We start from the raw sequence: 16,675 nt of genomic DNA on the forward strand, positions 1-16,675 counted from the left end.
AATATTTATGAATAATATTTAGTACATTTAAATTGTGGAAAAACACCGGCATAATTTGTGTATCCCACTTCGCTTGGCAGTGTAATAATTATAATGAAAATACTGATAATATGTTAATAGAAAATATAACATCACGATATTGTTTGAGAATATGGATAAGATAATCATTTTTAAAGTTCTTCATGTGAATGCAAAAACTATGTCAACTGATGGAAAGTAAGTGTACTGTCCATGGTGCTGAAAACGAAAACTTACTGTGCCACTAAGCTAAAGCGCTGAAAAGGAAAAACTAACCTCAAGAGGAAAGTCTGGTTCATCCAGGATGCTCTTTTCACTCTGTATCCGCTGCATCGTTCCTGTAGAACTCGGGTCCATTATCAGCACATTCTGACTACCAGCTCTGTCGAACTTACAGTCACTCTTTCTGGAGTCAGTCGTCCTGCACACCTCGTAATTGTACACATGTGGCAGAGTCCCTGTGCCCAAAGTGTCTGAGTAACGTGGTGGATAATATGGAATGACAGGGAGGTTGGAGTGATACAGGATGCGAGACTGTCTCCACCTGTAGATTTTGACTGATATAATAACCACTAAACACGTGATGAAGAGGAAGGAAACTACAGCCAGAGCCAAGACTAAGTAAAAAGTCAGGTTGTCATTGTACTCCTTGTCGTGTGTCAACTCAGTGAACTCCGTCAACACTTCAGGGAAGCTGTCCGCCACTGCCACGTTAACAATGACTGTAGCTGAACGAGCGGGCTGTCCGTTGTCCTCCACTATAACAGTCAGTCTTTGTTTGACAGCATCTTTATCAGTGACTTGGCGGATAGTTCTGATTTCTCCATTCTGTAAGCCCACTTCAAACAGCGCCCTGTCTGTGGCTTTCTGCAGTTTATAGGAGAGCCAGGCGTTCTGTCCAGAGTCCACATCAACAGCCACCACTTTAGTCACCAGATAGCCCACATCTGCTGAACGAGGCACCATTTCAGCCACCAGAGAGCCACCAGTCTGGACTGGGTACAGAACCTGAGGAGGGTTGTCGTTCTGGTCCTGAATAATTATTTTTACACTCGCATTGCTGCTGAGTGGAGGAGAGCCTCCATCCTGTGCTCTGACTAAAAACTTAAGCTCTTTAAGTTGTTCATAATCAAATGAGCGAACTGCGTGAATAGCTCCAGTTTCGGCATTAATGGATACATAAGAAGAGGTTGGATTGCCACTGATCTGTGTTTCTTCGAGAAAATATGATATTCTAGCGTTTTGATTCCAGTCACTGTCTCGTGCGCTGACCGAAAATATGGATATTCCCGGGAAATTGTTTTCTGTAATGTAAGCAAGGTAGTTGTTTTTATCAAATAATGGCGCATTGTCATTCACATCAGAAATTCTCAGTCGTAAAATTGTTGCGCTTGACAAGGATGGCGTTCCTGAGTCACTCGCCCTTACAGTTATGTTATACTCAGGTTCAAGTTCCCTGTCAAAAGCTGACACTGTTATTAATGCATAGTAATTAGTTATTGTGGATTTCACTTTAAACGGGAGAGCGCTGTCTGTTGCGCAGCTAATTTGACCATTTTGTTCTGAGTCTGCATCTATTACGTTTATTATTGCGACTGTGGTGCCAGAGGGAGAATCTTCCGGTACAGGACTGGAGAATGACATCACATTTATAACAGGTGCGTTATCATTGACGTCTATAATCTCAATTAGAACTTTGCTGGAATCTGTTAGACCTCCTTGGTCCATAGCTTCAATCATAATTTCGTGTTTCTTTTCTTTTTCATAATCTAGGTGCCCTGCGAGTGTTATAGTTCCCATAGCTTCATCTAAATGAAATATGTCAGCCAACTGTTCTTTCATGTTTGAAAATCTATATGTAACAAGGCCGTTTGACCCGATGTCTGCATCGCTTGCATTCACTGTCGTGATGTAGGTACCTCTTAATGAATTTTCCAAAACGGCAGCCCTGTAGAGAGACTGGTTAAACACTGGAGGATTATCATTAACATCCAGCACTGTAATATCTATATTTACTGTACCAGATCTATGCGGAGTTCCACCATCTATAGCGATGAGCTTTAGTGATATTTTTGGCTCACTTTCTCTATCTAACGGTTTTTGTAAAACCATCTCAGCATATTTTCGACCATCTGGACTTGAGTGTTGTTTCAGACCAAACATGTCATTTGTGTTTAATATGTATTTTTGTAGACCATTACTGCCCACATCTGCGTCCTCGGCGCTGGCCAATAAAAATCGCGATCCCAGTGTCGCAGACTCGCTAATTTCAAATTTCATTCCTTCCTTCCTAAATGTCGGGGAGTTGTCGTTTATGTCAGTTATCTCTACTGTTATTCGGTGCAGCTCCATAGGATTTTCTAAAATAACCTCAAAGCTGAAGCTACATGGTGTTACGTCTCCACAAAGCTGCTCTCGGTCTATCCTCTCGTTCACGACTAAAATGCCTTTGTCTGTTTTCAGCTCCGTGAACTGGATGCTTTGTCTGGTCACAATACGGGCACGGCCAGAACGAAGCCTTTGCACATCCAGACCGAGATCTTGAGCTACATTTCCAATAAGAGAGCCCCTTTTCAGCTCCTCTGGGATTGTGTACCTGATTTGGCCAAACACGATGTGACTGAGGCAGCCCAGAAACAGCAGAAAGGGCCATACTGACCTGAAATTCAAACGCCATTTTACACACGACCGAGGCGAGTTTTTAAACGCCATTGCACACACAAAAAACAAAAATTGCACAAAATCCTTTTGTAAACGATCCACAAAGAACAAAGGCTGTTATATCCAGTATCCTTTGATTTTGAAGTCCTTGGTCTTAACGGATTTGTGACTGCAGCTCTGAATGCGAAGCCCACCGTTTATTTTCGATCCTCAGCAAACGGGAAAAAGGAAGCCTCTGCCTCCACCAAATCAGCACTGAATACTAGTTTCGCTGACCAACAGCGTCCCTTACTGTCCAAATACACGAATATCACAAACACGAAAAGGAAAAAAGTGCTTTCAAAGCACTTTTCTGCTTTACATTTTTAATCAGCCATCACACATCTGTCTTTTAACTACAATGCCATAAAGTCTTATGCAGAAATACCAGTGAGACAGTTGTTTTAAAATATAACAATAACTACTTAAATTAAAACAATAGATCTTGCTCCTCTTTTCAAAGTGAATTAAGCAGCACGTTAAAAGGGGAGTGTGAACCTTCAAGCAGTTGAGCTGTCCAAGAGTTGTGGTTCTGAAAACGCACCATGGGTTACCAGAAATGTGAGCGATGAAATGTGGTATAACGTAGAATAAAACTCTAAAGAATGTGGGCATAAACTTAATTATGTCAAAGTCCTCACCTCAAGAGGAGAGTCTGGTTCATCCAGGATGCTCTTTTCACTCTGTATCCGCTGCATCGTTCCTGTAGAACTCGGGTCCATTATCAGCACGTTCTGACTACCAGCTCTGCCGAACTTACAGTCACTCTTTCTGGAGTCAGTCGTCCTGCACACCTCGTAATTGTACACATGTGGCAGAGTCCCTGTGCCCAAAGTGTCTGAGTAACGTGGTGGATAATATGGAATAACAGGGAGATTGGAGTGATACAGGATGCGAGACTGTCTCCACCTGTAGATTTTGACTGATATAATAACCACTAAACACGTGATGAAGAGGAAGGAAACTACAGCCAGAGCCAAGACTAAGTAAAAAGTCAGGTTGTCATTGTACTCCTTGTCGTGTGTCAATTCAGTGAACTCCGACAGCACTTCAGGGAAGCTGTCCGCCACCGCCACGTTAACAATGACTGTAGCTGAACGAGAGGGCTGCCCGTTGTCCTCCACTATAACAGTCAGTCTTTGCTTGACAGCATCTTTATCAGTGACTTGGCGGATAGTTCTGATTTCTCCATTCTGTAAGCCCACTTCAAACAGCGCCCTGTCTGTGGCTTTCTGCAGTTTATAGGAGAGCCAGGCATTCTGTCCAGAGTCCACATCAATAGCCACCACTTTAGTCACCAGATAGCCCACATCTGCTGAACGAGGAACCATTTCAGCCACCAGAGAGCCACCAGTCTGGACTGGGTACAGAACCTGAGGAGAGTTGTCGTTCTGGTCTTCAATATTTATTCTAACTGTGGTATTGCTGCTTAAAGGAGGGGAACCCCCATCCTGTCCTTTTACAAAAATGTGTATAGTTTTAATTTGTTCAAAGTCAAATGATCGTAGTGCCTGTATAACTCCGCTTTCTGCGTTTACTGATATGTAAGTAGATATAGGACTACCATTTAACTCGGTATCAATAAGCAGGTAAGACACGCGTGCGTTCTGTCCTGAGTCGGAATCGCGTGCTTTAACGGAAAACACAGACAATCCCGGTGAGTTATTCTCCATAACAGAAGCTTCATAATAACTCTGTTCAAATATCGGGGCATTATCATTTACGTCTGCTATTCTAAGTGTTATTGTCTTGTTTGTTGAGAGGGGTGGGCTCCCTTCATCCACTGCCGAGAAAGTGATATTATAAACAGGATTACGCTCCCTGTCGAGCACACCGTTTGTGACCAGAGTATAATAATTTTTTAGAGATGAATGAATTGCGAACGGAATATTGCTGTTTACTGAGCAGTCTACTTTTCCATTTTTGCCTGAATCCAGATCTTTGACGTTTATGATAGCCACGGTAGTCCCACTAGGTGAATCCTCAGGAATAGCATTAGAAAACGAGGTTAGTGTTATTAAAGGAGGATTGTCATTGACGTCTATAACCTCAATTATCACATTTGTTGATGTGCTCTGTCCACCTTGATCTTTTGCCTGTACCCCAATCTCATATAATTTATTCTCTTCATAATCAATTATACTAGTTACTGTTAAATCGCCGGTATTTTCGTCCAGATGAAATAGTTCGGCAACATTACCGGACATTCGATTAAAATGATAAGTAACATGGCCATTTATCCCTTCATCTGCATCTGTTGCGCTTAAGCTCACTACTAACGTTCCTCCTGGGACATTTTCTTTAACAGAAGCCTTGAAAATTGATTGCATGAATACGGGAGCATTGTCGTTTGTGTCTCGCACAGTTACGTGTATTTTTAAGGTGCCTGATCGCTGTGGTTCACCCCCGTCCACAGCAGTTAGCGTGAGGAGCAGCTTTCCTTCTTTCTCTCTATCTAAAGGTTCAGAAAGATAAAGCTGTGCATATTTATGACCATTTGGGCTGGACGAGACCTTTATATTAAAATGTGTTTTGGGGTGTATTGTATAGCCGTGTAAAGCGTTAATGCCAACATCGGGGTCTGTTGCACTCACTTGCAATATTTCGGTTCCTGGAAGAGCTGATTCTACAAGTTCTAAATTCATTTCCTTCTCCTGAAACGCAGGGGCATTATCATTAACATCCAGTACTTCCACAACAACGCTATGCAGTTGAATTGGATTTGTCATAATCATTTCCAAATTCAAGCTGCAGGGCGATGTCTGTCCACAAAGCTGCTCTCTATCTATTCTCTCTCCCACGACCAGATTTCCTTTGTCTACATCCAGCCTAATATACTCACTGCTGTCACTGATAACAATTCGGGCACCGCCTGATTTCAGTCTTTTAGCGTCGATACCTAAATCTTCAGCCACATTTCCCACAAACGAGCCCTTCCTCATTTCCTCTGGAACAGAGTAGCGGATTTGGCAAATTGTCGCGTCGATGAGAAAAACAAGGATGAAGGCCCGTACTTGCCATTTAACCGTGCGAGCCATCCTGAAAGAATGCATATTTCTCAATCAATTAACCCAAGTCCACATAGAAGAATGTCGACAAAAGGCTTTTAAACTGTCGATATCGTCCTTCTCTCTATGAGAGAGTGGTTTGTATCCGCCAGCAAAATGAATAAAACTTAAAGAAACAACGTACATACTTGAAGGAAATCAACTTTTATAGTGACTAATGTAACTGAAGTCAAACTGATTAGAAAACAAACTAAAGAGTATTAAATCATTCCAATATAATTGACTGAACGTTAATAAAACCAGTGGATCAATAAGCTAACCTCAAGAGGAGAGTCTGGTTCATCCAGGATGCTCTTTTCACTCTGTATCCGCTGCATCGTTCCTGTAGAACTGGGGTCCATTATCAGCACGTTCTGACTACCAGCTCTGCCGAACTTACAGTCACTCTTTCTGGAGTCAGTCGTCCTGCACACCTCGTAATTGTACACATGTGGCAGAGTCCCTGTCCCCAAAGTGTCTGAGTAACGTGGTGGATAATATGGAATGACAGGCAGGTTGGAGTGAAACAGGATGCGAGACTGTCTCCACCTGTAGATTTTGACTGATATAATAACCACTAAACACGTGATGAAGAGGAAGGAAACTACAGCCAGAGCCAAGACTAAGTAAAAAGTCAGGTTGTCATTGTACTCCTTGTCATGTGTCAACTCAGTGAACTCCGACAGCACTTCAGGGAAGCTGTCCGCCACCGCCACGTTGACAATGACTGTAGCTGAACGAGAGGGCTGCCCGTTGTCCTCCACTATAACAGTCAGTCTTTGTTTGACAGCATCTTTATCAGTGACTTGGCGGATAGTTCTGATTTCTCCATTCTGTAAGCCCACTTCAAACAGCGCCCTGTCTGTGGCTTTCTGCAGTTTATAGGAGAGCCAGGCATTCTGTCCAGAGTCCACATCAATAGCCACCACTTTAGTCACCAGATAGCCCACATCTGCTGAACGAGGAACCATTTCAGCCACCAGAGAGCCACCAGTCTGGACTGGGTACAGAACCTGAGGGGGGTTGTCGTTCTGGTCCTGAACTATTATTTTAACTGTAGCCACTGAACTCAGAGGAGGGGATCCAGCATCACGTGCAGTCACATTAAATTCAAACCACTTGATCTGCTCGTAATCAAACGATCTTACTGCATGAATAACACCGGTATCTGAATTTACTGAAACCAGCGAAGACACAGCCAGCCCATTAATGTCCCTCTCCTGCAAAAAGTAAGAAACTCGGGCATTTTGGCCCCAGTCTGCATCATTAGCACTGACAGTAAACACAGAAAGTCCAGGGGAGTTGTTCTCTGCGACAGTTTTAGTGTATTCTGAATGACAAAATTTGGGTGGACTGTCATTGACATCAGATACTTTTACGTTGATGTTCTTACTGCTTGACAGAGGCGGGGAACCCTGATCATACACAGTTATGGTGAGATTATACTCAGGGTTACTCTCTCTGTCTAAAAAGTCTTCAGTTACTATGGTGTAGTATCCCGTTAATGAAGACTCGATTTTAAAAGGTACGTCAGAGTTAATGGAGCACTTGACAGCACCGTTACCATCAAAATCTTCGTCATCCACGTTAAGAACAGCTATAGTTGTACCTGGAGGAGAATCCTCAGATATCGAGTTAGAAAATGACATGAGCTGTATTGTAGGGACGTTGTCATTTTCGTCAGTTATTTGAATGATAACTTTACATGTATCTGAAAATCCTCCGTGGTCACTAGCCTGCACGTTCAGTTGATAAGTCTTAGATTTTTCAAAGTCCAGTTTACCTGCGACTTTAATCTCTCCTGTTTGAACATTTACTTCAAAAAGCTGTTTCGTCTCTTTTGCAACAGGAGGGATAGAATATGTTACCTCTCCGTAGTGGCCCTTATCTGCGTCATTTGCACTCACAGTGGTTATCACGGTTCCTTCGGGAGAATTCTCTTTGACTTCTGCTTTATAAACAGGCTGGCTACACACTGGCGAATTATCATTAGCATCCAGCACAGTAATATGAATACGCACTGTCCCTGATCTCCGTGGCTCCCCGCCATCTGAAGCAATCAGCACGAGACTGTGAGTCTCCTCTTTCTCTCGGTCTAACGGGTTTTGTAAAACCATTTCAACAAACCTGCCTCCATCCGGCTGGTTTTGCACTTCTAGCTTAAAATGATCAGAGGGTTTAAGTGTGTATTTTTGAATATCATTAACGCCAACATCGGAGTCATCTGCACTCAGCAGAGAAAAGCGAGTCCCTAATGCAGCGTTTTCAACAATATTTAAGCTGATTTCGTCTTTTGGGAACGACGGACTGTTATCATTTATATCCGTCACCTCCACTGTCACACGATAAAGCTGGATAGGATTTTCTAAAATCACCTCGAAGCTGAAGCTACAGGGCGTAGTCTTTCCACACAGTTCCTCCCGGTCGATTCTCTCTTTAATGACAAGGATGCCTTTGTCTTTGTTTAAATTCACATACTGTCGGCCTCCTTTTGTAATAATACGAGCTTTACCTGAAATCAGCCTCGCAACATCCAAGCCTAAATCTCTCGCAATGTTTCCGACAAACGATCCTTCGGCCTGCTCCTCCGGGATGGAATACCGAGCCTGACCAGCCACTGCGCTCAGCTCGATGAGACAAAGAATCAACACCAACGCTTGCCGTCGGCCTCTGTCAGACATTATCCCCATGGAGGCCACCATAAATCCAACGGTGCAGACAGAGTGATTGTTTTTAACTTCGAACTGATGTTATTAATCTAAAAACTCGACACATTTATGTATTTTCAGCAAGTAGACTCCCGGAGAGATTCTACACTTGAATCCGTGATGGAACAGAGCAGCGTCTCGCTTAGTATTATAACACTTAGTGAATATAAAAGGGAGGGCCGCTGTATTAAGGGTCTGGACACAAACTCAGTGACGCATCAACAGCGGCACTCAGAGCTCATTCACGGTAATGTATCTTGTAGAAGCTTAAATACTTTTATATTCCAGAAATATTTGATTGACAACGTGAAGGATAATTCAAGAAGGGCTCGAAAGAAAAGGAGCATTAGATTCTCAAACAATGTTCAGGTCCTGTTCAAACAAAGTGTCTTCAGTATGAGATGACAATGTTACCAAATCTAACTTAACTTTAATTTTCTTATCATCTCAATTCATTATTTCAAAAAAAAACCAAAAAAAAAAAACTACAACACTGAATATTAACACTTCAATAAATGACAAAAACAGCATGAACGTTAAATGGACAAAAAAGTAGTAAAGTCTAAATGATTACGGATAGTCTGGAAGTGAGGTTAAGCTCTCTTTTAACAACTTTTCTATTTAAAGGGTCTATTTTGTTTCCTTTCTTACTGCTACAAAAAACAGAAATATATAGCTTATTGATTAAATCAGAGAAACTTCATTAAAAAGTTGTAAAATCATTAACACACACTTTAATGGTTAAAGTATTTGTTAAATAATATCATAATATGGATGAATATGTCTGCCAAAAAGAACACAGGGACAATAAAGTGCCATTTTAACAAAATATTTATTTTATTTCCGATGGTAATGATAAGCGAGGTTAAATTAAAGAAAATATTATAATAACTGGGCCATTTAAACACGTGTCGAAATAAAATGGGTCAGTTGACCGTTTCAGCACCACAGACAGCGACACTAAAGCGCATCTGACAGATTCAACCTTAACGCCACACACACACACGCACACACACGGAAAGAAAAGGATCTTAATAATTTAAAAATGACTCACCAAAGTAGACATTTGAGAACAGTTGCCTGACAGTTGCTTGTTTATTTCGGGTACATCGTCTCCAGCTCCATCCACACTCACTAAACTTTGACTCATCGGTTGCATATATTTCATGTCACTCTTTCTGGAGTCAGTCGTCCTGCACACCTCGTAATTGTACACATGTGGCAGAGTCCCTGTCCCCAAAGTGTCTGAGTAACGTGGTGGATAATATGGAATGACAGGGAGGTTGGAGTGATACAGGATGCGAGACTGTCTCCACCTGTAGATTTTGACTGATATAATAACCACCAAACACGTGATGAAGAGGAAGGAAACTACAGCCAGAGCCAAGACTAAGTAAAAAGTCAGGTTGTCATTGTACTCCTTGTCGTGTGTCAACTCAGTGAACTCCGACAGCACTTCAGGGAAGCTGTCCGCCACCACCACGTTAACAATGACTGTAGCTGAACGAGAGGGCTGCCCGTTGTCCTCCACTATAACAGTCAGTCTTTGTTTGACAGCATCTTTATCAGTGACTTGGCGGATAGTTCTGATTTCTCCATTCTGTAAGCCCACTTCAAACAGCGCCCTGTCTGTGGCTTTCTGCAGTTTATAGGAGAGCCAGGCATTCTGTCCAGAGTCCACATCAACAGCCACCACTTTCGTCACCAGATAGCCCACATCTGCTGAACGAGGAACCATTTCAGCCACCAGAGAGCCACCAGTCTGGACTGGGTACAGAACCTGAGGGGGGTTGTCGTTCTGGTCCTGAACTATTATTTTAACTGTCGCCACCGAACTCAGAGGAGGGGATCCAGCATCACGTGCAGTCACATTAAATTCAAACCACTTGATCTGCTCGTAATCAAACGATCTCACTGCATGAATAACACCGGTATCTGAATTTACTGAAACCAGCGAAGACACAGCCAGCCCATTAATGTCCCTTTCCTGTAAAAAGTAAGAAACTCGGGCATTTTGGCCCCAGTCTTCATCATTAGCACTCACAGTAAACACAGAACGTCCTGGAGAGTTGTTCTCTGCGACAGTTTTAGTGTATTCTGAATGATCAAATTTGGGTGGACTGTCATTGACATCAGATACTTTTACGTTGATGTTCTTACTGCTTGACAGAGGCGGAGAGCCCTGATCAGACACAGTTATGGTGAGATTATACTCAGGGTTACTCTCTCTGTCTAAAAAGTCTTCAGTTACTATGGTGTAGTATCCTGTTAATGAAGACTCGATTTTAAAAGGTACGTCAGAGTTAATGGAGCACTTGACAGCACCGTTACCATCAAAATCTTCGTCATCCACGTTAAGAACAGCTATAGTTGTACCTGGAGGAGAATCCTCAGATATCGAGTTAGAAAATGACATGAGCTGTATTGTAGGGACGTTGTCATTTTCGTCAGTTATTTGAATGATAACTTTACATGTATCTGAAAATCCTCCGTGGTCACTAGCCTGCACGTTCAGTTGATAAGTCTTAGATTTTTCAAAGTCCAGTTTACCTGCGACTTTAATCTCTCCTGTTTGAACATTTACTTCAAAAAGCTGTTTCGTCTCTTTGGCGACATGAGCTATAGAATATGTTACCTGTCCGTTTGCTCCGTTATCTGCGTCATTTGCGCTCACAGTGGTTATCACGGTTCCTTCGGGAGAATTCTCTTTGACTTCTGCTTTATAAACAGGCTGGCTACACACTGGCGAATTATCATTAGCATCCAGCACAGTAATATGAATACGCACTGTCCCTGATCTCCGTGGCTCCCCGCCATCTGAAGCAATCAGCACGAGACTGTGAGTCTCCTCTTTCTCTCGGTCCAGCGGGTTTTGTAAAACCATTTCAACAAACCTGCCTCCATCCGGCTGGTTTTGCACTTCTAGCTTAAAATGATCAGAGGGTTTAAGTGTGTATCTTTGAATACCATTAACGCCAACATCCGCGTCATCTGCATTCTCGAGAGAGAAGCGAGTGCCTAATGCAGCGTTTTCAGCAATTTTCAAGATGATTTCATCTTTTGGGAACGACGGACTGTTATCATTTATATCCGTCACCTCCACTGTCAGACGATAAAGCTGGATAGGATTTTCTAAAATCACCTCGAAGCTGAAGCTACAGGGCGTAGTCTTTCCACACAGTTCCTCCCGGTCGATTCTCTCTTTAATAACAAGGATGCCTTTGTCTTTGTTCAAATCCACATACTGTCGGCCTCCTTTTGTAATAATTCGAGCTTTACCTGAAATCAGCCTCATAACATCCAAGCCTAAATCTCTCGCAATGTTTCCGACAAACGATCCTTCGGCCTGCTCCTCCGGGATGGAATACCGAGCCTGACCAGCCACTGCGCTCAGCTCGATGAGACAAAGAATCAACACCAGCGCTTGCCGTCGGCCTCTGTGAGCCATCATCCACACAGAGGCCATCATAAATCCAACGGTGCAGACAGAGTGATTGTTTTTAACTTCAAACTGATATTATTAATCTAAAAACTCGACACATTTATGTATTTTCCGCAAGTAGACTCCAGGAGAGATTGTAGACTTAAATCCGTGATGGAACAGAGAAGCGTCGATCCAAGTATTATAACACTGAGTGAATATAAAGGGGAGGACCGCTGCATCAGGGGTCTGGACACAAACTCAGTGACGTATCAACAGCGGCACTCAGAGCTCATTCACGGTAATGTAATTGAAATACAGAATTATTGAAAATGCTTACATATAAAAGCAGCTTTATTACTAAATAAAATTAATGAACGAATATAGAGCTAAAGAAAATAGTATCATGCGCATACAACAACCAGGGCCTGTTTACCCAAGTACCTTAAGTACATCATGACAGTGATATCACGTTTTATTCAAATTCCATACAAACTTAATTTCGTTATAACCACCCTAGATACCTTATAACAAAATACTGAAAATTATCTGTACAATCAATTATAATAAAAAGAGTGCGAAGACGAAAAAAGAGGAAAAAGCAGTTATTTCTATACAATTACAGATTCTTTGGCTGAAGGGGGAAGAAGAAGGAAAAGAAGTCTAAGGAGCTTGGAAAGAAAAGCGTCTGGACTTCTTTGAGTTGCTTGAAGACGTTTCACCTCTCATCCGAGAAGCTTCTTCCTCTGTATTCTGTTGATTTACTAGAATTCCCGTTTATTTTCATTTTTTTCTTTTGAAAGGGTCTATGCTATTCCTTTTCTTTATAGTAATACAAATGACGTCGTGTTAAAGAGATCCACATATTATTAATTTAATCACAAACACAATTTGAGAAAATAAGAATGGATAATCATTTATGAACCGTTTACTGGTGAATGCGTATGTCACAATTTGATTATAATATTGATGAATAGGCCAGTCAAAGATATTACACAAACTGTGGACAATGTGACCTTCATTTAAAAAACAATGATGTGGCCTGTGTTACCATAATGCCAGTTTTTTTTTCTTTTTTTGTGGTTGTTGTTGTTTGTTTGTTTGTTTTAATGAATACACAGAGAGTGGGCCTTTGAAAAGTGAAGACTTGTACTATGGACACGGAAGTAAAACCATTTTAAACTTAGATCAGCCTCACGTGACACTCGTTAGTAAATAAAAATCAAAAAGTGGCCCAAATACAAACAATATCCGAACATACAAAGAATGACGATTGTAAGTCCTGAAAATTACTTTAAAATGCGTCAAACAAAAGTTTCAGCACCACAGACAGCTACACTGAACCGCTTTTGACAAACCTTCACTAACATTTACAGGTGCGTGCTGAGCATGAGAAAATGGAACAGAAAAGATTAGCTTATCACTCACCAAAGTAGACATTTGGGAACAGTTGCCTGACAGTTGCTTATCCACTTGTGGTACATCGTCTCCAGCGCCATCCACACTCACTAAACTTTGACTCATCGGTTGCATATATTTCATGTCACTCTTTCTGGAGTCAGTCGTCCTGCACACCTCGTAATTGTACACATGTGGCAGAGTCCCTGTCCCCAAAGTGTCTGAGTAACGTGGTGGATAATATGGAATGACAGGTAGGTTGGAGTGATACAGGATGCGAGACTGTCTCCACCTGTAGATTTTGACTGATATAATAACCACTAAACACGTGATGAAGAGGAAGGAAACTACAGCCAGAGCCAAGACTAAGTAAAAAGTCAGGTTGTCATTGTACTCCTTGTCGTGTGTCAACTCAGTGAACTCCGACAGCACTTCAGGGAAGCTGTCCGCCACCGCCACGTTAACAATGACTGTAGCTGAACGAGAGGGCTGCCCGTTGTCCTCCACTATAACAGTCAGTCTTTGCTTGACAGCATCTTTATCAGTGACTTGGCGGATAGTTCTGATTTCTCCATTCTGTAAGCCCACTTCAAACAGCGCCCTGTCTGTGGCTTTCTGCAGTTTATAGGAGAGCCAGGCATTCTGTCCAGAGTCCACATCAACAGCCACCACTTTAGTAACCAGATAGCCCACTTCTGCTGAACGAGGCACCATTTCAGCCACCAGAAAGCCACCAGTCTGGACTGGGTACAGAACCTGAGGGGGGTTGTCGTTCTGGTCCTGAACTATTATTTTAACTGTAGCCACTGAACTCAGAGGAGGGGATCCAGCATCGCGCGCAGTTACATTAAATTCAAACCACTTGATCTGCTCGTAATCAAACGATCTTACTGTATGAATAACACCGGTATCTGAATTTACTGAAACCAGCGAAGACACAGCCAGCCCATTAATGTCCCTTTCCTGCAAAAAGTAAGAAACTCGGGCGTTTTGGCCCCAGTCTGCATCATTAGCACTCACAGTAAACACAGAAAGTCCTGGAGAGTTGTTCTCTGCGACAGTTTTAGTGTATTCTGAATGATCAAATTTGGGTGGACTGTCATTGACATCAGATACTTTTACGTTGATGTTCTTACTGCTTGACAGAGGCGGAGAGCCCTGATCAGACACAGTTATGGTGAGATTATACTCAGGGTTACTCTCTCTGTCTAAAAAGTCTTCAGTTACTATGGTGTAGTATCCCGTTAATGAAGACTCGATTTTAAAAGGTACGTCAGAGTTAATGGAGCACTTGACAGCACCGTTACCATCAGAGTCTTCATCATCTACGTTAAGAACAGCTATAGTTGTACCTGGAGGAGAATCCTCAGATATCGAGTTAGAAAATGACATGAGCTGTATTGTAGGGACGTTGTCATTTTCGTCAGTTATTTGAATGATAACTTTACATGTATCAGAATAACCTCCGTGGTCACTAGCCTGCACGTTCAGTTGATAAGTCTTAGATTTTTCAAAGTCCAGTTTACCTGCGACTTTAATCTCCCCAGTTTGAACATTTACTTCAAAAAGCTGTTTTGTCTCTTTGACGACATGAGCTATAGAATATGTTACCTGTCCGTTTGCTCCGTTATCTGCGTCATTTGCACTCACAGTGGTTATCACGGTTCCTTCGGGAGAATTCTCTTTGACTTCTGCTTTATAAACAGGCTGGCTACACACAGGCGCGTTATCGTTAGCATCCAGCACAGTAATATGAATACGCACTGTCCCTGATCTCCGTGGCTCCCCGCCATCTGAAGCAATCAGCACGAGACTGTGAGTCTCCTCTTTCTCTCGGTCTAACGGGTTTTGTAAAACCATTTCAACAAACCTGCCTCCATCCGACTGGTTTTGTACTTCTACTTTAAAATGATCAGAGGGTTTAAGTCCGTATCTTTGAATATCATTAACGCCAACATCCGCGTCATCTGCACTCTCCAACGAGAAGCGGGTCCCTGATGCCACACTTTCAGCAATTTTCAAGATGATTTCGTCTTTTGGGAACGACGGACTGTTATCATTTATATCTGTCACCTCCACTGTCACACGATAAAGCTGGATAGGATTTTCTAAAATCACCTCGAAGCTGAAGCTACAGGGCGTCGTCTTTCCACACAGTTCCTCCCGGTCGATTCTCTCTTTAATGACAAGGATGCCTTTGTCTTTGTTCAAATCCACATACTGTCGGCCTCCTTTTGTAATAATTCGAGCTTTACCTGAAATCAGCCTCGCAACATCCAAGCCTAAATCTCTCGCAATGTTTCCGACAAACGATCCTTCGGCCTGCTCCTCCGGGATGGAATACCGAGCCTGACCAGCCACTGCGCTCAGCTCGATGAGACAAAGAATCAACACCAGCGCTTGCCGTCGGCCTCTGTCAGCCATTATCCACACAGAGGCCATCATAAATAAAACGGTGAAGTAACAGTGACTCTTCTTAATTTCAAACAGATGTACTGAAATAAAATTAAAAAAAAAAATCACATTTCCATATTTCAGGCAAGGATATTCCAGCAGGAATTCTACACCCTACCGTAACGGATCAGAGCAGCGTCGTTCAAGCAGACAAACACTTAGTAGGAGGTTCCGCTGCATCACCGATTTGGACGGAAAGTCAGTGATGTATCAACAGCGGCACTTAGAGCCCATTTACGGTAATGTTTGTGTTATAAACATGATCAGGACGCAATGTAATCGTTGTATCCAACAGTGAAGGCAAGTTTTGATCCATTTGTAAATTGAAAAAGAATAATACATCCCGTATTATTTAACAATATCAATAAAGCCTGTGCTCTTACATTAACAATATTGTGCGCCACAGAATCATTTTGCAAGTCTTTTTTTTTTATTTCAGTTCAGCTATATTTTTTAGATCACTGCTGATACGTCATAAGAAATTTAAATAACTTAACAAATTGCAAACTTAACGAAAACGTGGAACTAAATATATGTAATCACTTCTATTTAATGGTAGCTGTGTTCAGCAAGGGAAGTGAGCTGTGCTGTTCTGTTCTCTGCTGAGTGACAGATTTTTTTTTTCATTTTTTGTGTTGCCCCATTTCTTATTGTACCACAGTTGATTGTAATAAAGATATGAAGTTTATTATTTTATTTCATAGAGTATTAAAGTTGCAAAACTTTACGTATTGTCATTGTCTAAGTGTTTCAAAACATCTTACCACTGATTAAGCTCTTAGCTGATTGGGATTAGAATTCTGCACTTAATTCCTCCCGAGAAAAACAAGACCCACGGACGGTGGTAACTTTATTTTATCTGTAATTCTCTTGTTGTTGTTGCGTCTGCATCGTGTATTCTACTTTGGAAATTTTTTTAAATGCTCCCC

At 42.0% G+C, this 16,675-nt stretch overlaps 2 protein-coding genes across 28 annotated transcripts in view; both read right to left on the minus strand.

Moving 5' to 3' along the window:
• Nucleotides 1–16,675, minus strand: part of LOC134644348 (protocadherin gamma-C5-like) — a 306,637-nt gene that overhangs the window by 140,461 nt on the left and 149,501 nt on the right. The window contains exon 1 of one of the 27 annotated variants that reach the window (XM_065469906.1): nucleotides 13,323–15,801. The exons of 21 other annotated variants lie outside the window; for them this stretch is intronic. In XM_065469906.1, the coding sequence (XP_065325978.1) occupies nucleotides 13,323–15,737 (2,415 nt within the window). In that variant the 5' untranslated portion in view covers nucleotides 15,738–15,801. Of the gene's footprint in view, nucleotides 1–294; nucleotides 2,887–9,527; nucleotides 12,069–13,322; nucleotides 15,802–16,675 lie in introns of those variants that run through there. 5 more of the 27 variants (XM_063497597.1, XM_063497404.1, XM_063497589.1 and 2 more) reach the window with 5 other exon arrangements.
• LOC135932311 (protocadherin beta-16-like) lies at nucleotides 3,342–8,617 on the minus strand. The gene is made up of 2 exons (XM_065469735.1): nucleotides 6,047–8,617; nucleotides 3,342–4,169 (listed from the first exon to the last, which is right to left on the minus strand). Exons 1-2 carry the CDS (start codon nucleotides 8,465–8,467, stop codon nucleotides 3,342–3,344), a joined length of 3,249 nt encoding a protein of 1,082 aa, XP_065325807.1. The 5' UTR covers nucleotides 8,468–8,617.

The sequence above is a fragment of the Pelmatolapia mariae genome, linkage group LG2, assembly GCF_036321145.2.
Source record: "Pelmatolapia mariae isolate MD_Pm_ZW linkage group LG2, Pm_UMD_F_2, whole genome shotgun sequence".
NCBI lineage: Eukaryota > Metazoa > Chordata > Actinopteri > Cichliformes > Cichlidae > Pelmatolapia > Pelmatolapia mariae.